This window comes from Zonotrichia leucophrys, chromosome 1 (assembly GCF_028769735.1).
Source record: "Zonotrichia leucophrys gambelii isolate GWCS_2022_RI chromosome 1, RI_Zleu_2.0, whole genome shotgun sequence".
Lineage (NCBI taxonomy): Eukaryota > Metazoa > Chordata > Aves > Passeriformes > Passerellidae > Zonotrichia > Zonotrichia leucophrys.
The window spans coordinates 35801077-35827455 of NC_088169.1; the positions used below are offsets into that span (position 1 = coordinate 35801077).

The window sequence follows — 26379 nt, forward strand, 5'->3', positions numbered from 1 at the left end:
AACAGCTTCTGCAGAGCTTACATGTCCTTGTTAAAGTGGATACAGACAGAAAGATTTGCAACCAATTCATGGCTAGGATCTGCTTGAAACACGTTAAATAATTAACTTCCTTTTCCTGCTTACCACTGTCCCCTCAAAATTTGTACATTTTAAGATACATTTAGCTTTAGATAGTGAAAGGAACTTAGGGGTGAAAATAGTTTTCTCTCCTGTCCTCTGTTTTTTGAAGTGACATGCTTCCAATTCAGGAATTTCCTGATGCTTTGCTCTCCTTCTTGCCTGCAGATCCTCTGTGTGTATTGTCTGCCCTCTCCCTCTCTGTGTGGGAAAAGCACTTTTCCTTGTGCCTGGCTGAGGTCTCCTAACAGTTGACAAAAGCAGGTTCTCTATGCTGCCAGCCCTAATTTCTCCTCCTCCTGCCTGAAAATGCCTTTGGTTTTCCACAGATGCCAGCCGAGATAAAATTATCTGTTTGGATGTCAGAAAGGCAACATGGGTATCTACGTGACTACTTAGCATCTGACTCTATACAGCAGTTCAGCAAATTTAATTTGCAGAGGAATGAGGAGTTAGACCAATGTTTAATGTTTAAATTTATATACAGGGTGATTTTTTTCACAATGTGTTTAGAGGTTGAGTTCTGGGTCTTGCTGATGTACTGGCCTGCCTAGTCTGGCTTCTTGAAGTTTGGGTCTATGCTTGCATGCTGAGTGGGTGCATGATCACCATCCCACCTCCTGGTAAGTGCTCTCATCACGGCCTAGTGTGGGACTGGCATGTTCTTGTGTGTAAGTCATACAACATGCTGAATTGGAAAGGACCCAGCATGATCACTGGGGCCACCTCCTGGCCCTGTGCAGGACATCCCAAGAGTCACACCATGGGCCCGAGAGCATTGTTCCAATGCTGTTTGAACTCACAGGCTTTGTGCTGTGACCACTTGCGTGGGGAACCTGTTCCAGTGCTCAACCAACTTCTGTGTGAAAAACTTTTTCCTGATATTTAACCTAATGATTGGAGTGAGTGAGTGGGGAAGTCAGTGAAGCAAACTGAGAAAAAACTTATCCTTGTGTTTAACTGATAATGTAGATGCTACTGAGCTGGCTGGCTTGAGAGCTTTTGGCTTTGTTCCCCACTGAGTGGTAGGATTTGTCCTCCATCTCTGAATCAGCCAGACTGGCTTTAAAACATGTGATATTTTATGCTCTTTTCTCCCTGCATGAATCCAGTGAAATGCAGCTGCTCTGGTTTCTGTCCCTGTCAGCCACAGAGAAGTGTCAAATCTGACAAGTGTGTAGCAATGCTGGTGCAAATTTAAACACTATCAGGAAGTGAGAACAAACATATTTTTGGATGCTTCTATTAAGTGTGACATTGAGGCATCCAATCAGTTTATTTTCATGCATGCTCTATGATTTCTGTGAAATGTTTTCCATGTAACTTTCTTCTTGACCTTTTAGAGAAAAGGTGAAATGGCAAATAACCTGGAGAACTGCCTGGTCAGCTATTTAGAGACTTGCATTTGGTGTTGCATCATGGTCACAACCTATGCTGTTTAAACAGCAGTGACTCACCCCACCACAAACCAGCACACTAAGGTGTCAGTCAGGAGGTTCCCTGAAACACTGCACAGGGTGCACAATCCAGACATGCATCCTCTTTTGTCCCAAAGCTGGTGAAAGGGATCTGATGGGGCAGCTCAGGAGCTGAGAGAGAGACTTGCTATGGGCCTTCTTGTCTCTTTTGTTTCTAAAAGACAGAAATTTACACACAGGCAACCTTGGTCCTTAATAGAGCTGCACAGGTGTGGTGCCTTGAGACAGCAAGCTTTAAGGAAACATGTCACCTGCAGTACCTGCTCTGCAGCTCTTACCATCCCTTGATACTATTTAAAGCAGGAGCTGAATATAGAGTGTTCAGGAAGACTTTGAAGTTTGAATCTGAGTCTCTTACCCACAATCTACCTTTTTGGGGGAGGAAAAAATACCGGAACCTCCATTTGAAAATCTGATTTGACACAAAATCCCTGCAAGAGCATGGTTAGGATTATATCTTGAGAGATGAATTTATTTAACCTAAGGGCAGCAAGAGAGGATTAGGTATTTTAATACCCTCCTTTCCCCTAATGACTGTACAGAGTGCTGACACTTCTTTGGCTTGGGGAAGATGACCTGTATACAGAAGTGATGAGACTGTGAGGTGAATTTTTTTTCAACACCTTCTACTGAAAACATAGTGTTATTTCACTAAACAAAGAATATTTTTCGGAGGTATAATGGCATTCCTATGAAATCAGGAATGAAATTCCTACTCAAGTAGGACATGCAGGCTTATGAAGTGGTCTCACAGATAGGTTGCAAATTTTGCAATCTTCTCAAGGCAGCAGGGTGATGATTTTCAATGCTCTCACAAGTGAGATGACCTGACTACATGGAAAACACATATCAGTAAGAATTGCTGTGGTTTAACATTTCAGAGTAGCTAGGTACTGTGAGGGGATAGTATGTAAGAAAATAAAGATAGTGCAGAAGTGATCTCACCCCTGAGGAGTTGCAGCTGTGCCAATCACCAAAGATTAGGAACAGGCCTGCCCTTAACAGGCCACAGCTGTGTCCAATAAGAAGACAAATGCTACAAAACAGTGGGTTATGTGGTTGAGGATAGTTGGAGTTTGTTTGTTTTGCTGTGAAGGAGAAGGAGTTGGTGCTGTGAGAAGCTGCACGTGAGAAATCACCGAGAAGGTATGGGAGCTGTGTAATAAGATGACAACAAGGTATTTTGCTACTGCTCCTGAGATGCTAACTTTAGCTATCTAATTTTTAAAACATCCTTGTCAGTTGAGTTTTCCCTAGGAAATCTTGCATGACAGACAAATAAATGCACAGATAATGAGGCAAAAAAAAATGCTGTAATTTAATAGGTGCTTATTTTTGAGAGGCCAATACATTTTGGTATATTTCCAAATTAAATGTGCAATTTTATTTTTATTACTTTTTTCATTGTCATAATCCTTTCATTTTTGTGCAAAAGGTTAATTTTTCATTAAAAACATAAGGCCTAACAGGGATACCCTCTTGGGCTCAGTCCTGTTCTCTCAACAAGCATATTTCCTATACAGACAATTGCTATTGAAAATTTGCTTTTCTATCTGTCATCATTTGCTTGAGTTGTAAGTCAGTAAGAAAATAAATTTTGATTCATTTATTTGGTATTTAATCCTGAATTATTCACTTGACAGATTATACAGATGACCCCTAATTTTTTTAAACCACAGCCTTACCTAATTTCCATGGATAAGAGAAAAGGTTGAAAAAAACCATTAGTGATTACTAATGTCCCTTTTAGTTATGCCAGTATAATTTAATCTTTACTCTCTTTATGACTGTAGTAATGTGAATGTGAAAAATTACCAACTTCCTTAAAGCTAGCTGTACTTTGACTTTGGTATTAGACTATGTTTTGTTATTTTCATTACACCAACAGAATGGGAATGTGCCACAGCATGGCTGCAGCCACGGCTTCCACATATTATTGTAAGGAGAGAGCTGTTGTGGGACTGGAGTCAGAGTCTTGCGATGCTCTTCCACAGCTCCTCTCATTCTCCTCACCACAGTGTCAAACAAGGGCTCAGTGTCAGCTGAAAGAGGATTTGCCTCAGACGGATCTTGTGAGAGATTGAACAGCAGTGGAGGGTCATGATGGATTACCCCATCCCCGAAACATGGACAAATTCCTCTTCTGAAACAGGCCCCAGAGGCTTCTGGCTGAAATACTGGAGTGGCATAATGAGCTTTCCATACAGTGCCACCTGTCACAGGAGAAGCACATTTGAGCAGCTTAATGTCATTAGGAGCTGGGGGGTGGTCCCTGAAAGGCTGGTTCATGTTTAAATGATCTGATTTGTTGTTCCAAGAGGAGGCTTATGGCATGGTTATTGCATACAGGGAAAAGGTGTTGTGGAAGCTGGCAGGGATTCAAGTGGTTTTTGTGGTTCACAGGTACACCTTGGCTTGGGTACTGTGTGCAGCATATGGATGGTTAGCCCAACAGCTTCAGTACAGATGGAGTCTGCCACTTTCTTGTTCCCCTTTAAAACTTTTCATGCCTTTTGGAGGTGGGAAAATGGAGACTGTAGTCCCCAGTTTCTGGGTGTATCTATTGATAGGTTGTTCTTCTGGCTCTGTACATCTGAGGGAAGAAGTACATTTAGGCAGAAACTGAAGCTTATTTCTCTGCTCATGTTCCAGCACACTTCCAAAAAGGGTGGTAAGTGCAGGCCTCTAAATTCTGAAGTCTAGTTTTTAAATTAACATGAAGAAGGCAAATAGCTCGCAGCTTCAGAGCTTGTACTTCATCAAGCTCTTCTACTGACCCTGGGATAAGCACAGGTTTGTAACTTGTGGTGAAAAAGTGGTAAATTACTAGGACTACAGCTGAACGTGGTCCTAGTGCATTACTAGGACTTACATTACATTACATCAGGATATTTTATTTCTCCTTCCCTTCTCCTTTTTCTCCTATTCCTTACCTCACATTTAGAAAGCACTACACTGAACTCAGAGGCAAGGATGTACCCAGCAAGAAGACAGAAATTAGACACTATGTCTGAAAAAGGAGACAAGAAGAAAGGGGACATTCACCAGTTGGAGTCACTTCTGTGCTCAAAGCATTAAAGAGCTGACAACTGCATTGTCCCTACATGGAATTTTCTTTTTGGTTCAATGGACTCAACTGAACTTTTCTTCCTTTTCTCTCTTGTGTCCAGAGCTGTTCTTTATCTCTGGAGCCTGCAGTTTTATTCTTCAGTCTCTCCCTTGTCACTACCCTAGAACAATTATCTTGTGAATAAATAGAATTTTAAAGCTTCTTAAAAAGTGAAAGGGAACAAATAAGACATATTAAGGTTTAGGTAATATCTTAGATTAAAATATCCAGTTGCTGGCTAGCTAGCAGGTATTGTATTTCTTTATATTCACCACACAGTTTCCACATCCTGCTTCTGCATTATGGAGGGATGCTGTCTCAATGGTTCTGAAATGTTTACTTGTAAGAAAATGAAAATAAATTTTAGGTATCCCCATTTCTGAAATTGTGAAAGGAAAAAAAAAAAAAGTTTTCTGAAAGAAAAAGGGTTAGAATGTGGTGGTGATATTGCTAAGGTTGTGGGTTCAGTCCCCAGATGGGTCATTTCCTTAAGGGTTGGACTTGATGATCCTTATGGGCCCTTTCCAGCTCAGACTATCATAGATCTGGAAATAAGGATGAAGTCTTTCAACTTTCTGACAGCTTATGAGGGCAGACAGATACCCCTTATGTCTGTTTGAGTATTTGCTTTGTTGCTGGCTGGATGTCCGCTGCATCCTCAAGCGTATCCCTGTCTTGTTACCAAAATAATGTTTGTTTTGTGACAGAAGTGCAAGCATCCTCTGTGATATCAAGGTGCCCAGGACGTGGGATTTGCTGCTTCTGTCTGTTGGTCAGGGAGCATAGATATTTCTTACAAGGAGTTAGACAAGCACTTCCTGGGACATGCATTTTTTCTGAGTATCTAGCTCTAGTTAGAATGCTGTTATGATATTACTAAAATAACCCTTTATTACATGAGATGGACACATGGACTTCCCTAGATGTACATAGAATTAGTGATCAGTGCTCAGAAAAACTGAACTAAGTATTCATTCTTTTCCATAAATAATTAAGCTGAATTCTTTATACACTGTGTGGCAATTTGGAGTAGTGAGTGTAGTGTCTGGAGAGAACTGTTCTGATTCTGCTAAATTTTAAAATTCAGTTTTCACAGCTGCAAATTACTGGAGTTGCAGAGTGGGAGACAGACAAGTCCTTGTTAGTTCACTTAGAAGGATAGAGAGAGGCTGATTCTAATTAACCTGTTTTGTGAGCTGAGGAGACAGCTGGGTTACCAAAGGATAAAAGAAAAGAAAAAAGATAGTAGAAATCAGTGCTGATAAAAGCAGTGGGGGTTTCACACATCTCCAAGAGGCAAAGAGGGATATACAATTTTCCACTGACAGAATCTGAAGGGTGCATGTGCATGTTAGGGCAGTGTGTTAATATATCCAAGGGAAAGGAAACCTGCTGCTTCAATCCAAACGTGTCTCAAACCCATCTCGTAACAATCAATCAGTTTAATGGGCAGAAAGAAATGGACTGTCACTAATAAGACTTATGGTGCAGAAGTAAAAGAAAGGACTCTTTAACATAGAAACAAAGGATTCTTCTGGCTTCAGGGAAGGCCTTAAATGGTGGGTCCTGCCTGGGTGACATCAAGACACAATGGCTTGATATCTAGTTATCTAGGCTGCTCAAGAGACAGATGTTAATAAATAAGTGATGATAATAAATAAGTAACGTGAGTGTGACATACTTGTAAAATGACCTAAAACAACCTGGTCTGTCAGCCCAATCAGAAGAAACTGCAGTTGCAGCAAAAAATCAAAATTTTTGGCCTGGCTGAAAGCTGAGCTACATATTTGATTAGCTGGTGTTTTAAATGCAGAACATGGTACTGTTTTTAGGCACCTTGCCATAAACTGTTCAATGAGAAAAAATGTAGAAAGGCATGCATAAGAAATCTAAATGTGCACATGGCTTCATTGGAACATGAAATGCCACAAAATTCACCTTGCATCTGCATGTTGTATGCATAGCTACTTAAGTAGAACTTATATAGTTTAGAAGAACAAGAAATGTAATTTAGGCAAGGAAAACATCAGGAGAACCTGAAAAGCAATTCTTCAAACGCCCCATCTGATTGGAGTATGAATTTAGCCTCTCCCTACGAAGTGTGGCATGACTCTTCCAGCAGGAATATTATCCAGGAATTAGGGCAGTCAGACAGATTTCTCTGCTGAGAAACATTCTGTGTTCTCAAAAAATGGTGTGCAATGCAGAGAAATAAGAGAGGTCTCTAAGAGTAATAAGAGATTCTTGAGGCTCTACTTAGGAAGCAAATCCCTTCATGTCAGGTGAGGCAAGATAAGAATCAATGAGGCCTTGCAGAAGAACTGAGAGTTTGAGACAATTAATGAATTCTATACATATATATGTGTGTATGTACATTTTTACATTATATTCTTTGGGAAGCTAGAGGATGTTACATCATTTCTGGCCTGCAGGAGGGGGATGTTGTCATGGACATATTTAATGAAAAATCCTTTTGACAGGATTTTTCTCCTGAAAAGCTGAGAGGCCTCAGGAACAAAATGTAAACAATGATTATCTGCTGCTGTGGAATGCAACAGGTGCACATCTGTGACTGGTCTCATGTGATTGTTTTTAATTAATGGCCAATCACAGTCCAGCACTCTCAGACTCTCTGGTCAGTCTCAAGATTTTATTATTCATTCCTTTCCTTGCTAGCCTTCTGAAATATTTTCTTCTATTCTTTAGTGTATTTTTAGTATATAATTTTCTTTTAATATAATATATATAATAAAATAATAAATCAGCCATCTGAGACATGGAGTCAAGATTTTCATCTCTTCCCTGGTGCTGGGCCCCCTGTGAACCCCACCACGAGATGTTTGTACTCACTGTGCTTCTGGTGCCAGCGCACTGCGTGCAGGAACACCCCGCAGTAGTGGAACAGGAACTCGTGCCTGGAGTGCTGCTCTGTCCCCTGCAGCAGGGGCAGCAAGGTGTGCCCATCCATGGCCCTGATGGAGAGCACCAGAGTCACCAGACAGCTTTAGAATTTTAACTCTGCAGCTGAAGCATGAGCTGTACTCCCTCTCTGTGTGCAGCATTAGGATTTCAAGTGTCATCAGTAAACCAAGGTGCTGTTCAGCTAATGAGCCCTGAGATTTTTAATTGGATGAATGTGTGGAGCCCAGTAATTAGCAGCTACTAGAAGTTTTTGCATTTACAGCTGGTTCACATATCCTGCCTGGGGAGATCAGACACCATTACTGTAATTTTCCTGGAAGTGATAACAATAGTGAAGGCATGGTTCACAGGTTTTAATTTTGCCACCTGAAATAGAAAGCGCTGACAGCCCTGTGAGATCCAGGCTTTGTAAAAATAATTTTAAAAAAAGAAGCCACTTACTGAACTACCTAGCAATTCAATTACAATCTGGGTTGTCACTGGGTTTAGTTGCAGTCTACCAGTACTTCTATGCTTTTTGCTGAAATGGCTTAGCCACCCATGTTTTCACGTGTCCTTTAGAGAAGCCTGGTTTTTTTCAGTCATCCTCGTGTCCCAGACCAACCAAGTTGCTTTTCAGTGATAGGAGAACTGAGTTATCTAAATGACCCTTGATAAAACATATGGGTTTTTTTCCTTGCCTTTTTCACATAAGCAGACAAGATGGGGAAAGCTGCACAGAAAAAAAAAAACCTAGAGAATTGCCTGGTTTAGAAACAAAGAGAATTTAAGGTGTGGCTGTTAGCATGCATGATACAGTCAGCTTCTGTCTGAATAAAGGAAGAGAAGCAATATGATTTATGAAGCCACCTCTGTACCTGTCCTGAGGCACTGTCCCTCCAGCCAGTTGAACTACTGTAGGATAAATGTCCATAAGGCTCGTGGGTTCATCGATGACTGTCCCCGCAGGCAACACTCCTGGCCACCTAACTATGCCTGGAACACGGATTCCTCCTTCCCAGCCTCCCATTCCTTTTCCACCTGTTATAGAAGGGGGAGAGGTATCAAAAAGATAAAAGAATAGAAGATAACAGATGTTTATTGTGCATGTATAGAAAAATGTTTTAACACTTTTAGGGTATTTCATGCACCTTTAATGAAAACACACTAAATCCTGGAAAACAGTAGGCTGTCATTCAGCAGTGGCTCTTCTCATTATTTGTACGTGTGTCTTATTTATCTACTTGTTTTTAATATGCAGTTACCAATAGCAAGAGTGAGTTTTACAGATATTTATTAGTTAAACTGTATTTTTCAATTTTGTCAGTTTGTCTCACTGGGATATCCCCTGTTCTGCTGTATGTGGACATAAATAGTAATATCTTTCTATTGTTGATATCTAAATTGATATTGTATTCCCTCTCACCTTCTCTCTAACCAGGCATGATTTCAGCATTGTCCTCTCATCCTGAACTCCCCAATCACATTTCTCTTTCCCTCTGGACTCTCTTGTTACTAATACACTTATGTTCAGCTAGGGAAAGTGAATTCCTTAGATTAGTTTGTAAGCTATTCAAATGAGTCTCTTTTGCATCTGATATTGGCATGGAATCTTCAAATCAAGAACTGAAGGTTAATTTTTCATTTAGGACTGTGTGTGGGAGGATCCCAGCTGTATCAAATATTGCTTGTGTGGCTCATCAAGTAACTTAGTACTAGACAATGTTCATTGTGATGCTGAGCAAGGTCAACATGCATATGCATATGACCCTTCTTCTGTAGGGAAACTTGTGATGGATGCAGCTCTCAGTCTTCATTATACAGGAAGTGCCAAGCTGCCCAATATGTCACAGTGGCTTTTCAAGGTTTAGTAAATCTGGAGGAAGCACATACAAGAGATTCCAGAGAGCTTTTGTCACTGTGTTGGCAAGCCAGTCATAGACAGTCTAGAAGAAACTTATATAGGATGGGTGGGAAACTGGAGAACTACAGTAAGAAAAATAGGCATCATGATATCTGCCAGTGTTGACACAGATAATCAGTAGAGAGGAACCTTCTGAAATTCAACACATGTAAATGCAGGGACCTGCATCTTGGGAAGGACAACCCCATGCCCCATTACAGGCTGGGGCTGACCTGCTGGAAAGCAGCTCTGCAGAGAAGGATCTGAGTGTCCTGGTGAAGAGCAAGTGCTCCCTGAGCCAGCAGTGTTTGGCCCTTGGGGCCAAAAAGAGCAAAGGGTGTCCTGGTGTGCACTAGGAAGAGCATTGCCAGCAGATTGAGGGAGGTGGTCCTGCCCCTCTACTCAGCCCCAGCCCTATGAATAGCAGATGTTATTCTTTTTTTCAGCCCCACAATCCAAGATTATAATCCAATTGTATAGTTTATTAAATGTAATATTTTTGAATATATTTTTTCTATCACTCTATTTTTTTAAGAGGAAGTCTTATGCATTTACAAACTACTACAATTTTACCTTTATATATCCCATTCCATCCACCCAGCTGAGAATTTCCTCTGTGAGCCTCTAAGAATCCTCCATGATCAGATGCAAAATAAATGAAGGTGGTATTCTTCAAGTTTTCTTTGTCAATAACATCCAGAAGCCTGCCTATAAACAAAGCAAAACATCAGCAGATGCAGTCAGATATTTTAGGTCCTGACTCTACATTCAGTGAAGACTGCATCTTTCCATTTGCCAAGACAAAGCTGATGAATGTTTATAACATTTGTGTCTGGTGTCTATAAAAATTGAAAAATAAAAAATTGGAAAATAAATCAGTGATACTTTTATTCAAGCTACTCAAAATACTCTGTCAGCTTTGTTCTGTAGATTCTGCATCAAGAATTGTCTTCACTATGTAGTCTCAAACATCTTGAAAAGCTTAAATAATAGTGCTGCTCTGATTACTAACCATAGAAAACTGCTGTGTCTCACCAGGAACTGAACAAGGACTCTGAGACCAGGCTGCATACTGTCAACCAAAATAATTTCCTGATGTAAGCAATAAAAACTTCATAGACTGTAATTCAAACCTGACTTCATAAGGAATGTTTTCTGTACCGATCCCATCACATGTTTATATAGAATCTGATTTATCTTATCTTCCATTGTCATCATCTTCTACATCAAAGATACTCGGCAAGAACAGCTTCCATACCTACAGAAGCAGCAGCAAAAGCTGAACTGCACAAGAAAAAAGCACAAACTAGTAATCACCACTGTTGCTCAATTTCCTTTCCTTTCCGTCTGTTCTTGGTGAAACTAGTTATTGACCTTACCAAACACAAAAAAAAATCTTTAGATTGCCTCTAGGCGTATTGGTTCTGAATTAGACTCCAAATCAAGAGCTATCCAACTCTGGAAAGTTTTGTCCTCATTAGCTGCTGTCCTGTTTCAATTATATGTCATTTATATCTTGAGTTCTGCTATCCATCTTTGCTTACAGACCCTATGTTTGAAGGTGGCTGGTGCCAAAAGAGGAAAGAGAAGCATGGCTGAGTCCTCTGGTTCAACTGGATCTTGTAGGAGTTTTCAGCCTGTCCATTGAAAGCAATCAGGTTCCTCTCAAATTACGATTTTGTAGACATGGTTTTGGGGGAAAAAAGGTTCAGGGATTGAATTGTGGCCTTGACAGGAGGCAATTACTTTGCTAATAGAGCCTTCATTTTTGACAAAACAGAAATAGCAGCTATCTCTCTCTCTCTCTCTCTCTCATTGGAAAGAAAAAAAAACTAACTAAAGGTTAGGTTTTTAAACCAAATTACCCAAATAGAAATTTAACCTGCTTGGTACTCAAGAGCCCAGATTATTAGCTGAGTTAATACAATTTATTAAATGAAACTCCATATCTTTCAAACTTTTGGCTAGGAGAGGGTTCATACATTTTGATTAACAACATGATCAGAGACACGTTGGGTTATTTGACTGCATTTAACGCTTCAATGTAGAAGAATGTCATTAAAAAAAAGATAATGAAGAAATCCTTACAATAAAAGTTTAGGCTTTCATCTTAATAAAATAAGAAAGATGTATTGTATGGTTGTGGTATGGCAATCTCTGAAATCAACTAAGTAACCAAGGTGAGTTCACTGATTTTTACATATGCCAAAAGGGAGTTTGGTGATCACCCCTTTAATGCCTTTTCCACATCCAAATGAATAAGGAATTTTCTTCAAGGCCAGCACTTACCCACCATCCAGTCCATCTCCTCTACATTATCTCCATACAGGCCATGCCTGCTTCTTCCCTGAAACTTCTCTGTGGTAATGAGAGGGGTGTGAACATGTAAAAGGGAAACAAAGAGAAGAAACGGTCTAAGCTTGTTTCTGAAATAAAAGAAAACAACAGTCATTTCTCCTCAAATTGTCACTCAACCCAAAATATAACAGTGGTATTGCAGTTACTCTCTCAATTTATATTTATATTTTTGAAATCTAAACAATTTTTATTTTGACATCTTTTTCACTTTGAGGTTTTGAGAAGCAGAGGGGATTAAAACATACTCCTCAAAGATGTTTTTTTCTATGTTAAGACCAAAACAGTAATGGGTCATTTCTTTTTTCCAGTTCCAAATTAGACAGGCAAAACATTAAATAAAAAGCTAGAAGAGGTCATAGCCAAAAGACTAACACATTCCTAGAAGCAAGAACAGGACTCACTTGCCTAAACCTAAGCATGGATGAGCATCATAAGCACCTGAGGTGCCCTCATGGAAGAGGCAGATATCACCCACAGTGAAACTGTATTGCTTCAACATCAAGCCAGGTAGGATATCCTAAGAACCTGAGATTTGCTCAAAGTTTTAGAGAAGGAATTTATATTATCTCATATTTCCTTTAAAAAACAACCCCTAAATCCTGACAGAAATATGGATATGCTCAGGTTTAACGCACAAATACTTTTAAAGACTTAGCATTTTTTTTCAATTCCAGTTGAGGTTACTGATAATAAATGAAGGCCACTTTTGGGAAAAAAAAAAAACCCAACCGAAACCACAAAATTCACTATCACTCTCCTGTTTGTAAAACATTAACTTCATGACACTTTGTATGACAGTCCATTCATCACCCTAGGATAATTTTTCTGTTCCTCCTGGCAGAAGGAAGAGTATTTGGCCAGGACCCCTATGTATTGCTTGTTCCCCCCATGTCTGCTCCTCACCTCTGCTGATTACCTTTCAATGAATGCAATTGCCTCCTTCAGAATATTAGAAGTAGTTTTTTGTAGGTTCATTGGTTGTTCAGTGATATCATGGTTTCTCATCAGGATGCAGTTCCAGTACTTGGTGAAACCATAGCTGGAGAACCAGGAGATGAAATGAAGGAGACCACAGATGGCCAAACAGATGATTATTTTCCATTTAACTGGGAATAAATTGGCGAGTTTTCCAACCACAAGAGTAAATACTGCAAGGATGATCATCTGAGTGTAAAACCAATATGTATCTTGCAAAGACTTGGCCAATTCAGGGTCATCTGAGCCTTGACACTCATTGAGAAGGGTAAAGGGCATGCCATAAAAATAATCAAAACCATGATTTAAAGGATGGTGGCAGTGATCATGGCGGGTTTTGCAGTTCACACCCATATGCCACTTCCCTGGAAATAAAAAGCAAAGATCTTAAATCCAATATTAGGGTGTGTCTGCCTGTATTTCTCTGTTAAGGTGCAGCCAAGGAGGAGCTGGTGTGGAATGGGGACAGACTCCGGGAGCAGTAGTGCAGCAGTAGTGCAGTGACACACATTGATGAGGTCCCCTCTCTTCTCAAGGCTGAACAGGCCCAGATCCCTCAGCCTTTCCTCATAAGAGAGATACTCCAGTCCCCTAATTATCTTCATTATTGATGAACAAGTTAAACAATACTGGGCTCAGTGCTTAGGGACACCACTGGTGACAACTTTTCCCTGTGCCACTGATTACAACACTCTGGGATCAGCTGTTCAGCCAGCTCTCAACCCACTTCCCTGTCCACTCATCCAGCCCAGACTTCCAGAGCTTGCCCATGAGGATGTTGTGAGAGACAGTTTTAAAAACCTTGCTGAAGACAGCAGTATCATTAAGACCACTGTGCTGAAATTGATAAAATTAAGATCACTGTGGTGTCTTGTTGCCAACTGGCAGATGACATTTTTGTGCTCTAATGCATCAGTAAATATCTCTGCTGGTTCATCCTAAAGCAATCTGTACTGGGCAAACAAGATTCCTTCCTTTGAATTTACTTCCATTTGCAGTGTGTATTTATGTATTACATACACCTCATTTTAGATTTACCAGATATGCTGTACTCACATTGGACTTGTGGAAATGTTCTAAAAACCCTGCTGATGTTAAAAGTTATGCATACAAGAAAATCGAGTTTAACTGTTCCTGGCAATTTAACTGTTCCTGTCCAGTAGCAACCTAATTAGAATAACTAAATATGAAGAGGCAACAACTTTGTTTCATACCTACAAGTGCTGTAGAATAACCTTGCTGGTGGAGTATTCTGGCAAAAGTGGTTTCATTTGGTGGGAGCCCCCCTGAACCACCGTTCCAGAAGAGAACCTGACGCTCAGTGCTGGATGCCATGCCTAGAGAGGAATAATGGCCTTTAGAATTAAGCAAGACAGACTTCAGGTCTCCAGTCTTCTGAGACTGTGCTTTCTAATGAATGAGACTCAGTTGCCTAAGCCTAGTGCCTTTTTTTAAGCCATTTCCTATGCCCCAGGATATTTTGCTAGACCTCCAAAATTATGACTTTTCCAAGTTCTATGTCATCACATGCTAGATCAATGCAGATACCTCAGCTATGCTGGGGTGTCTACAAACAGCAGGAAGACACTTACATCTGGACATTAGGCAATTTCTTACAATCAAAATTCTGTCAAAATATGATGTTAACAAAAACAAAAAGCAGATAAGTTTTTTCCAGAACAAAAGGCTTACAGGATTAAGGGAACACACTTCTGAAATGTACAGTTCATAATTACATTTCTCCTTCAGCGAGTCAGAGTCACATCAGAAACTACACTGATTATTACTGCTGTATGTAGTGGCTGAATTCTTCTGTCATGAATTTACATAGCTGAAGTAAATCTGTTTTAAGACAAAATTGCTGAGAACTGTTCTACAGCCTGACACATTTCCCTGGGAAAATGTTTGCCAGGGTATTAAAAATATTACATTTAATCCTAGTGCCACTGAACATAAAAATTCACACAATTTTCTTCTTTCTTTTTCTACCTGTGGGTGCTATGCAGTGTTTGGAATTTTGTCCATTTCTGTATTGTTATTTAGCCACACATAATGTATTTTCTATGGGGATTTTCCCATAGAAATCAATCATTAGTCATCTCTAACTTTTGCCTATTTTACTGAGACTCCAAATCCCAAGATTAATGGTTCTTTAACGGGGTTTATTTAAGGGTGATTTTTAATATCAACACTGACTAGACTAACTGCAGCAAACCATTGGAGAGAGGCCCAACCTGATCTGATGGGGTATCTGCCAGTCAGGAAAGCAGCTCTGCTGGGAGTACAGACAGCTGCTGCAGCGATGTGCTGAGTGAGTCTCACTCCATCCTTTGCCAGGCCATCAATGTTAGGGGTCCTAAAGAGAAAGTCCCATCTTTTTATTAAACAGAAATTCAGGGCATGCTGCTCGTCCTAATTTTGTTGAGCATATCACCATCAAATTTACAAAAACGTCAGCTAGAAAGGTTCTGTGTTTTATATATATTTTTTGAGATGTCTTGACTCCTTAGAAATGAGACTTCCATGGGCATATGTGCTTTTATTAATAACTAAAAAAAATATATATAGAGGAGAAACAAGGTATCTCAGGTATGTCCCACACTAAAATCCCATCCAGCAGAGGGAACAAGAGTTTGTTCACAACACAACATCCAAGAAAATAATAGGCCAGAACAAGGACACATCATTCTCTCAATAAATCTATATACAGGTTGATAACTGCACTAGGGATAAACATATTGCATAGACTGACGTGTCATTTCATAATAAGTCTACTAGAGTTGTTAACTGATAATAAATTCTAATCTCATTCCTCCATATTTCAACCCTGGAATTATGGGAATTTATGTATTATACTGATACCTGACAAGTACAGTGCACAGACACATTTGCAAAGTTCTAAGTCCCAGACAGTTTCTCAAGCATGCCTTTATAATTATGACTCCAGTAGGAATTACTGTAGAACATGCATTTTGAACATAGTTTGAAAAGAAGTGTATCTAGATAAATGAATAAATTAATCATGAATTTTAATTCTAAGTATCATCAGTAGGTTTTTTAAATAAAGTTCACCAGGAAGGGAGAATTTATTTCATACCTTATTGTATCATTGCCATAGCAACCCAAATCTCCAACACCAAGGTCATCAGCCAGTATCAGTAAAAAGTTAGGTTTTGAAGGATTTGATACACAGGTTCTTGCAAACAGGCACAAAATTAGCCAAATGTTTAAGTATGTCCTAAAAGCAAAAGTAAAGAGGTAACATTACAAAAAAGCAGTTGTAAGTTTTACAATAGACTTTAAACTACTATTCTTAAAGTTTTATGGGGACTCAGTATAGGTGCAAACAGCAATCAAAGAGTGCCAGCAGATGGAGCTCCTGAATATGCACAGAAGTCCTTGAGTTTTATAATATTAGTATAATTTTCTGGGGTTATTATTATTATTACTATCATTATTTCACACAAAAATTTTGTGTCTGACTTCTTTTTATTGACATTTGCACTGATCTCTGCAGATGTTTCCAGCAGAATGAGTGGCTGGTGGCACTCCTGTATGGAGCTGTAGGATTCTCCTGTTAAGGCTCCTGGAATGAGTTGGGACAGGAGAACAAAGGTAATTGGACTGGTCATTATGGCAATGGCTTGATTGTGGCATTTACTGCATCCCCTGCTACACACAGTGTCTGCACAGTGCTCCCTAAGCCATGAGGCCACCTGCAAAATCAAGGTGCAGAAACAGGCTTTAACTTGATTATCATCCTGGGAGACCCTAATAGGAATATCTCTGCACATTTTAGTTTCCAAAGTGTTTGCCATTGGAAGCTTACAGATCCTCACCTGAGGTAAAATAAATGTGCCAGAACACATCTTCTGACTGCCAGTTCATCAGCAGATACTACATTAGTTCATTAGCAGATACTACAGTATGATCAATTATAGTGAGTGTACTGGACCATAGACTATAAACTCCTAAACCTCCACGTCTTATAAATAGTAGGCTAATGGGCTTTGGAATACCAATAGAGCCAAGCCTGTATTAGCTGCTATTGGGGTGGTGGTAGCAGGGAAAATGTAAGATTATCTGCTTATATTTTCTTGAGCACAACACCAAAAATACAGGGAAGGGCCTCAGTGAATATCTTTCTTACCTTTGTTTTTCCCAGTAAACTTTGTTTTCCATTTTATGAAACAGGTACATAGTCAGTCATATAAATTCTGATGGAAAAGGAAAAGAAAGAAATCCAAAGCCAGAAGTTCTGGTGATTTTGCATGCAAAGTCTGGTCTGTTTACAGCTGCTGCTAACTCCAGGGGGACTTGTGAGAATTTGGAAAGAAGGCAAAATGTTAATGGCTTTTAAAAAGTGCTAGAGGTGCCTATTACTCAATACATGCCCAGAACTGTTGGTGTTCACTGAAAGGAATGTTTTCATCATTTTACAAATGAGGCAAAACCATTATCTTACTTTTTACTTAACCTCAGATCAACTTTAAGAAAACGAATCTAACCTTTACTGTGAGCTAATGAACTTCAAAAAATATGTCAAATTAAAGCAATCCTGGAAACTAATGTTGTCACTGTCATTCTTAGGAAATGGGCTGTATTGGTCTTTGGTTTAGATCTAGTACACTCAAGAAGGGGTTTATATCTGAATTGTTACTAAAAACTTCTAGAAATTAGAAGTTACTAGAAACATAAATACCTTTATCATTATTTCCTTAAAGGACTCCAAACCTTTATGTAAATTTAACAGGCCAGTTTTTCTACCTGCCAATTCTATGAAGTCACCCCGGACTTTAAAAATCTAAAAATCTTTTGTTTGTTCAATATTTATTTTTATCTGGTGAAGCAAATCTTATGAGTGGAAGTGATTTTCTCTGCTTGCTGTAAAAAAGTCACTTTGGAAAAAGAATGGCTTGGGAAAATACTTCTTTTCCTTGTGAATGACCTAAATGACCTACAGATAATGTTGCACTGGAATTGTGCAAGCAGTCCTGCAGAAGTACATGGTAAACTGGCTCCAGTGGGGACTGGCACATGCTCAGCTTTGGGGAGCACACTGAGATAAATTAGAGATGCCATTCATTCCATCACTGAGAAGAGAGAAAAGAATTGGAGCTATCCCATCCATGCAATATCCCTACTTTTCCACACTTCTTGCTATTTCAAAAGAGCACAAGAACAAAGATGTTGGCTGTACCAAGGAACAGATTGAAAGTAATAGGAACATTTCCTTTCTATAACAACTCAAGACATATTTGTAAACACAGAGTGAATTCTAAACACAGAGAACTGAAAAGTTCTATCTTGCCTAATGAAAGACTTGGGTTATTTCCTCCAAAAATAAAATACAGCATTTTCTGAGAGCTTTTTTTCTGCTTTTTAATACAAAAGAGTTTGCCTGGAATGTCTGAGGAATACTAAACTGCTCAGAGCAGAGCAAATCCTGCCTTATGCATTTCAGAGGATGAGCCAGATGACAAAAAAAAAATTGCAGATATTGTTATTCTGATCAGGAAAACAGTATCTAAAGAGTCAGAACTTGGGGTCCCTTGATGGTTTTTCCAAGCAACATCTAGAATCTTGTTTGGCTCTGGCTGAGACAATAAGGGAAATAACAAACCTGAAAAGGCCCCAAGACCCACCACCACCAAACAAACAAATCCCCCAGCAAAACAAAAATAAGCCCCTCAATCAAACAACAAAACCCCCAAGAACAACAACAAAGCAACAACAAACCCAACAAACTTGATCATTGTTAGTTATGGCATTTTCTACAGTGTTGATGTTTCCCTTTGCTGTTGGAAAGATCCCACAAGGCAGGACTGGAAGCTCATCCTCCCTGCCCAGTGCATGGGTCAGAGATTAATGGGAAGGCAGCAAAGCCTCTCTGACTCAGTGCAGTGGCTGTTGGAAGCAAGACCTTACTGTGAATGCAGATTCCAGACTCCCACTATCCAAAAAGGCAGGCTGTACTAATATGAAGCAAAGGACTTGCTGCTGGGATCTCAAATCTTTTTGTGCTTCACTGGCACAGCCTGCATGCAGCTCCCCTGGGGCCCCAGTGAGCTGGGGCAAGGATGAGGCAAGTGCTGAAGCCACTAATCTGTGACAGCAAAGGATGACTGATGGCTCTGGTCATCACCTGTAATGGCAATATCTTCATGGTGCACTAACAACAGGCAGAGCTCTGCCCTCCCAGACACTGTTAGGCAGCATTACATTTAAGGAGCTTGTGGCACAGGATTAAGCCAAAACTATTAAAGTGAAAATCTTCAGTCTACACCAAGTAGCTGAGGATCAGCCCCTGTGAGCTCCTTTTAGTGGAGAAAAAGAACCAGACAGATCTGAACATCTAAGAAACCCCTTGACTTCACTAAGGGTGTTGTTCAGCTTTCCTTTACAACAAGATCTTACAACAGCTCTGCTGTCTTCCACTTTCTCCCCAGAGGTTCTTGCATCACAGCCAGCTGGTCACAGCAGGCACATCAGTGTTTGGATAGAAACTTATGAAGAGTCCCTCAGAAAAACCATAAACTTGAACTGAGTACTGCTGGTATTATAAAGATCTAAGTACCATTGGATGCGGCACCATCTGATTTACTGCAAAGCCATTTTAGGAGCACTTCTCTTACTGAAGGACTACAAGAATGACCACGCTTACTAAAAAACCACCACAGTTTAAATATGCATATTCACATTTCTTTTAGGGTTTGATTTCTTCTGAAAGCAGAACTCTCTCTGACTCTCTCTGTGATGAACCCACTACTGGACCCTAGGGCTTGTCCAGTTTCCTTAGCTATTAAATGAGAAAACCCAACCTAACAGCAGCCTCTAAAAATCAGCAATCTCTTACAGAAATCCAAGAATACATCAGACAGCAATTCCCTCTGTAAGCCAGTAAGCCACAATAAAATGATCATCAGGACTAATAAAAAAGGCCAGCCCCTTTTAACAACGTAGAAAACAAACCCTCTTCTGAGTTATTCTTGTTCCGAAATCCCTCTTGCTCCTGGATGTGCTGAGCAGTCCTGATTGTCTAAAAGGTGTGGGGGTGAAAGTGGGCAGGAATTGGCTCCTGATCTTCCTGCTCTCCCTTCCCCTCTCTCCAGCATGGACACACTGGGATCCCTGCCAGCAACAGCCAGTAAACTGGAACAGCCATCAGATGGGAACAGCTATGCAGGTTTTCATGAATTCCAGGCAAAGTACAAAGTCCTTACTGTTCAAATAGTAGCTCAGCATGGCTACTGCCTCTTCTCCATTTCCTATCTGGTTAATTCTGAGAAATTCTGTATAAAGTCTGTCGCTGCTCTATTTCAGTGCTTCAGAAGAGATGATATAGTAACAAAATACACTAAAAATGGCTTTGTTTCTCCCACACAGCTTTTCCAGCCTTCCAGATGAGATAAAAGGACTAGCTTGTCCTCCTTTTCTTCTGGGATGTTGTTTTTTCTGTTTTCATCACATTTTCTAGAAAGGTAGGCATACCTGTGCTGAAGATGTGTTTATTTCTAGTGTTTACTATCCATCCCCTTCTTTCAGATCTTAGCTCTGCTGTAATACATTTTTCAATTCAGAAGGTCTTGAGCAATTACTTGGAGTAGCCTTATTTATTTGCTGACATTTTGGTTCTCTGTGCTTCTTGAATACAGCAATTGCTAAAATTAAGACTGTGTTCTAGAGAAATCAGTAGGAATTGGTGAGATGGAAAGATGAAGCAGTTAAAACTATCAGATTCATATAATCTACTGGCAGGGATAACCAGGGACGGAGACAGTTTTTTATTTTTTTACCTACTTGCACTTATGACTATGCACAGTTATTTTTATGTTGTGACATTGGGCTACTGTTATTCACATCTATTTGACTGTAATACTTATTTTGTATGACTGCTTAACAGCTTGTGATGCTTCTGGTGCAGACTTGAAAAAGTAATATTTCTCAAAATTACATCATGCTTTGGGAATGGCAGATCTTTAAAAACTGCCAATAGTACAAGTATTAACTTTCACTGGCTTTCATCCAAATTATGACTAAACTTTTCTTTGACTATTTACATCTTTCACACCATGTGTTCACTACTGAAGATGGGCCCATACTGCTGCTGACATGACTTAAAAATGAAAACTGAAACAAACTGCACTGCCCCTGCCACCTCCACCCCCCCTCACAAAAAAAAAAAAAAGCATATATATATATATCCCACACCTTCACATTTTTCCCTACCAGCAAAACTCTATCTGGAAGCAAAAATCTCACTTTCTGTTTCTTACCACTAGGTTACAGATCTAACACAGAGTTACCAGCCCTGATTACTTATTGTATTCCACAGAATTAAATGTTAAACAAACACTTTTTCTAACAAAAAAAAAAAGTAAAGTAAATAAGTAACACCAAAGGAGAAAGGGGGGTGATTTTTATCTCTGCAACTTGAGCCATGCAGTATTTCCTTCCCTTCAGCTAACCAATTTTTCACTGCACCTGAGCACAGAAAGCTGCTGTTAACTCCCTGATGTAAACAGGCAACAAATTCTCTGCCAGGAAAAACTTTTTTTTTGAGCCACTGTGTGTTTTACATTGCTGTTTCCTTTCTGGCTTTTTACACATGTCTGAGCACTAAAATCAAACACTAGCATACATTCAGCTCCTTCTCCCTTTGACAAGCTTTCTGAGTGAATGTAGGGTGGTGAACATAAATACTGATATGACACACACAAAATTTCATAAGATCATTTCTATCTCAGATGCTGGGGAAAAAAATATCTATTTGCCAGTCTTGTCTCTCTTAAGAGTAGCAGGGAATTACAGTGGCACAATGAATCCTTTCAGAGCACTAATACATTTAGGTAGAGTTGCAGGGGGAAGGTCTCTAAAAGGACCTTGGAAATAAGCAGTCCCTGAAAGCCCCTTTGAGTCACTCAGGCATTCTTCCCTCCAAGATGGGGACAAGAGGAATGCTCTCCACCCCTGCCTGTCTCATATTTAAAAGAAAAAAAGGTGCAAATTATGAAATCTTTTTTACATCTGTCTTCAGCCCCATCCCAGCCCCACTTTATTTTCTCATGGTATTAAATGCTGTGTATTTGCTGATCCCTGGGGTGATCCTGCTTGTGGATTAAGATAGGGTCAAGGACAAATTCCACCTGAGGTAACATACTTCTTACTGTTCCAAGTCCATATCCTAAGCTGTTATGTAGCAGTATTGTGCACTATGAAATAACCATGCTTAGAGCTCCAACTGATAATTTTTCAGCAATGGAGAAAGACTGTGAGCATGTTGTGTTACTAAACATCAATAAACTTTGAAAGCAATAGGGAAAGAAAGAGTATAAAACATACATATGATACATACACATGTAAACATTTTCAAAATTCCCTAGAATTATGTTTCTGGAAATTATGATAGAGGCATAGCCAGAGACTTCCACTCAAGAAACAGATGTCATTGCTTAAAAACAGGAAAACATTCAAAGAAAAAAAAAATTAGCAGCTAGTATTACTGAGGGATTGTACAACATCCGCTTAATGAATCAGATAAGTGCAAAACATCAGAAAAATACAGGCAACTGTTATGTAACTTCTGTTTACAAGACTCAATATGGACTTACACAGTAACTGAGCTCACAGAGCCTTATTAACAATGATCCGGAGCTCAGATCAGAAGCCTTTGGCACAGGCATTCAGACATTGAAGAAACCCTGCTAAACTATAACAATTGATGCTTATGCTTTCCTTATAAATACATTCTAAGTTGACACTGTTGTGTTTAATGCGCATCTAGAGAGTGACAGCATTATAAATTATAGCGTTCTTCTATTCAAGAAATCTGCTCCTTCAAGATTTCACAGGGAAGCTGTACCTGTGCAAGAGCCTTACACCTCAGACTACCTCTGTGAGGGCTTGTACAAAGGAAAAGACAATTTTAGTTCTCTGGTGCTCAAAGTCAGGGTATGATCAAAAAAAAAAGGTGGGGGGAAATAATGACACAATTTTTAATACAGTTTACTTTCCTAAATGGTGATAAAGAAAGGAACCACAAAAACTTAAAGCAAATGAAGCATCCGGAAAACTGATTCATTTGAGTCCAGGGTTCTTGGGAAAGAAACCCCAGGTGGGCCAATTCAAACAACACAATTTTAATTTGTCTAAGTACAAACAGATGCATTCAGGAAGGAGCCAGAAACTTGCCAACGTGAAGAGAATGGCAGCAATGGCTTTGCAATGTAGCAATGCAATCCTGAAAATAAATTAAACTTATAGAAAGCAACAGATTGGGCACAGTCACCATCATGATGTCAGAGGTAAAAAAGAAATTCAATTAATCCTTCTAACTTTTTACAAGGGAGACCTTATTGCTTTCTACAGCTACCTGAAAGAAGGTTGAAGTGAAGGAGTAGTCAGTCTCTTTTCCCAAATAACAAGTGACAGAACAAGGGGAAATGACTTCAAGTTGTGCCAGTGGAGGTTTAGACAGGATATTAGGAAAAATTTCTTCAGAGAAAGGGTTCTACAGCATTGAAACAGGCGTCCAGGAAAGTATTTTAAAGGTACAGCCAGAAGGTGCAGAGCATCAGTTATCAAATCTGGCACCTCCACATAAGAGATCAGAGGACTCTAACAATCCAGCCTAAACATTTCTGCGAAATGAGACCAAATCCCACAGAGGCAGCAGAAATTGGCCAGCAAATTTTGCATGGACACACTGGCTTTAAATAATTTTGATTATATGCAAACCTTATCCAAAACTCATCCTTCTCAGCAGCTGTTACTACTTTTGACTGCTCCACCATTTCTTTCTCCAAACTTATGAACCATGAATGAATCAACTTCCAATAACATTCATTCTGCTTGCCAGTAATGCCACAAAGTCTACAGCTGCCTCAACAGTCACTTGAAGAGATTTAGCCAAAAAAGTTTTGCTTAGTTTATAAGGGGGCTGAAGCAAGGGGACCTAACTCAACATGGATTGGTGACAACTTTCTCCAGCCAGCAGCCTCATCTAGGCTCTGGTTTGGGCTTCTTTTTCAGCTTTGCTTTACAGAAAGCAAGCTTCTAGCCTGAAACTGCTAGAAAAATAGTCCCTTCTTCCTCAAAAGTAGCTTAGTGATTCCCCCATCCTCTATTTCACTTCTTGAATGTATTCCTTGATTATAATTAATCATTCTTGATGTGTTGAATTGAAGAAAAAATAGAGATAAACTTACAGAGAATAAAAAACCCCAAACCTCTTTAAACTTTAAAAATATCTCCTCATTAGCAAAGTAGTTATTGAAGCCAGGCATATCCCATGTTTCGCCATCATCCCCAAAAGCCTGGCAATGCCATCACTCACTGAGAATCCACCAGAGTGAAAGGAACTTCTCATTCTTGAAAATGCTGAGAGAAATCCAACTCCGGCAGAAAAATTAGGAATAAATCCTTGTTAATTAAGCTAAAAGACTGCATTTACACACAGCAAAATAATTTGCCTTCTAGTTTTCTTTGTCTAAATTCAGATGGTGGAAGAAATAATTTGCATGCTGCTGCAAAACCAGAGCAAACTCCAAATTGTTTAACACTTAGTTAAATATTAAAAAAGTGAATTAAAATTATTACATATATAGAAATATTTACTGGTGATGCACAAAAGTCTCTCTCTGCTTAGCTGTTATCTGAAAATAGATGCTTGCTTTGCACCTTGTACAAAAGCATGCTACAGAACAGCTTCAGCTCAGTAAACAGTATATTAAAATGTAACAACTGTTAATTTCATATTACATTATGGCTCTGTAGGAAGCACATTCAGCCTACCATATGCCACATACTGTTCCACCCTGGTGACCCCTTTTCTTCCTTAGCTTCTAAGCATACAGATGTTCAGAAGAGGAGAGGCAACAAGTGGAGAAAGACAGAGAGAAGAAATTAAGAGCTCCCAGCTGGTGTGAGCACAGCCAGTTTCTCAGTGCTTGCAGCTGGTGAGCCAGAAACTGGTGCTGCTCATCAACCAAAATACAAGGAATGCCAAAATGATGCCAAAAGCAGGAAATCATCAGTAGCCTCTCTTTTTTTTACCTCTTTCTATTCTCAGGGAACCTGCTTCAATAGCGCAGACTAGGGGGATACAGTTTTTAGTGCCCTGGAAAATATCAATCCTTGCTCTCTTGTATTGATTTTATTACCACTTAGCTTTGTGCATTTTCAGTTAGTAATACTCTTGTGGCAAGTTACCCAAATATTTTAATTTGCTATGGCAGAACCCTGCCTTCAGAGCAACAGCAGTAAGGGATGGTCTGGCCTTAGGCTGCAAATTACCTCGAGCTTTTTCACATTATGATTAGCAGTCCTTGGTCTAAATTATTTTATTTGGCCTATTGGCTTCAAGCTACTCACCCAGGAACACAGAACTTTCCTCCCATCCAGGACAAGAGCAGGGCACAGCTGGAAAATCAGAGAAGGAAAGAGGGCAGAGGAATGAGATTAAAAGAGCAGCATCTAGGGGCAGGGCTGCTAGAGGAAGAGTGAAGAACACAGGGAAGCAAACCAGAGGTAAATCATGCTTTGTGTCTATCCCTATGAAATAATAATAATAGTGAAAATAGCCACCAAAACCTGGATTTGGTTTGAAACACTTAGAAGGGAAAGAAAGCACAGCTTGTTAATTATTATAATAGGCTGATTCTCCTTATCACTCACTGCTGCAACCCCCTGATCACACCTTTTTTTTTCACTTTTTTCGGCCTTCTGGACCGGCTCCGCCGGCAGGGGGAGGCTGAGAGCTTGGCAGAGGAGGATGGCACTAAGAGGCTGAGGGCATCCCCCAAAAAAAGCACAGCTCTGCAGGGCAGAGTTTGCTGTTCCAGCGCAGTTTCCCAGCACTGTCCCATGGGAAGTGCAATGGAATTTGCCTCGGGAAGCTTTGGTGGCCACTCCCTCCCTGAGCCCCAGGGGCCCAGGGCTCGGCAGCTATTGATGGCAAATTCCCCTTTTGCCAAAGATGGCTCAGCTCTGTTGAAAGAAGGAAAAAAAGAAGTTGTCTCCAAAAACATAGGCGAGGGTGGGGTTTTTGGGGGGAGGGGGTATTTTTTGGTTTGGGATTTTTTTAACAGAACAAAACAACACAACCAAAAAGAGAAAAAAATCAAAAATAAAAAAAAAGAAACACAAACATCCCAAAATTCAAAGAACCCCCCAATCTTTTACTTACTCCATGCTCATTCACTGCAGGAGCTTTGTTGTCACTTCCCTCTTCACCTCAGGCTTTCTGATCTTTGCTTCCAAGGAGGGATTATCAAAACCACGATATCGTTGTATCAGAATAACTGGCAGATGTCAGTCTTGTTTAAAAAAGTAGGCAAAGGCATTTACTTCATCCTGCCTGCTGCAGGGGGCCTTCCCTGCCTTCCCCTGGTAACACGTGTTGAGTAAGGAAGAATTGTTCTATAGCAGATGCTGGACATCCAGCTGCTATAAATGCTGAGGCAAACTAGAGCTTGAGCGGCAGCTGAGGGAAAGCTCTTGTATCTCAGGCAGGGAGACTGTCAGCCACAGCACACCGT

At 39.9% G+C, this 26379-nt stretch overlaps 1 protein-coding gene and 1 long non-coding RNA gene across 2 annotated transcripts; one reads left to right on the forward strand and one right to left on the reverse strand.

Annotated features, from left to right (window-relative positions):
- The first annotated feature begins 2600 nt into the window (after positions 1 to 2600).
- LOC135447077 (uncharacterized) lies at positions 2601 to 4689 on the forward strand. Its single transcript, XR_010440000.1, has 2 exons — positions 2601 to 2741; positions 3484 to 4689. It is a non-coding gene; the product is annotated as an uncharacterized LOC135447077 (long non-coding RNA).
- On the reverse strand, positions 2843 to 20122 carry LOC135447072 (arylsulfatase D-like). Its single transcript, XM_064711819.1, has 11 exons — positions 20065 to 20122; positions 16992 to 17058; positions 15939 to 16079; positions 15076 to 15197; positions 14056 to 14178; positions 12783 to 13206; positions 11798 to 11934; positions 10082 to 10216; positions 8484 to 8646; positions 7555 to 7676; positions 2843 to 3808 (listed from the first exon to the last, which is right to left on the reverse strand). Exons 2-11 carry the CDS (start codon positions 17039 to 17041, stop codon positions 3453 to 3455), a joined length of 1773 nt encoding a protein of 590 aa, XP_064567889.1. The 5' UTR covers positions 17042 to 17058; positions 20065 to 20122; the 3' UTR covers positions 2843 to 3452.
- Between the last annotated feature and the right edge of the window lie 6257 nt (positions 20123 to 26379).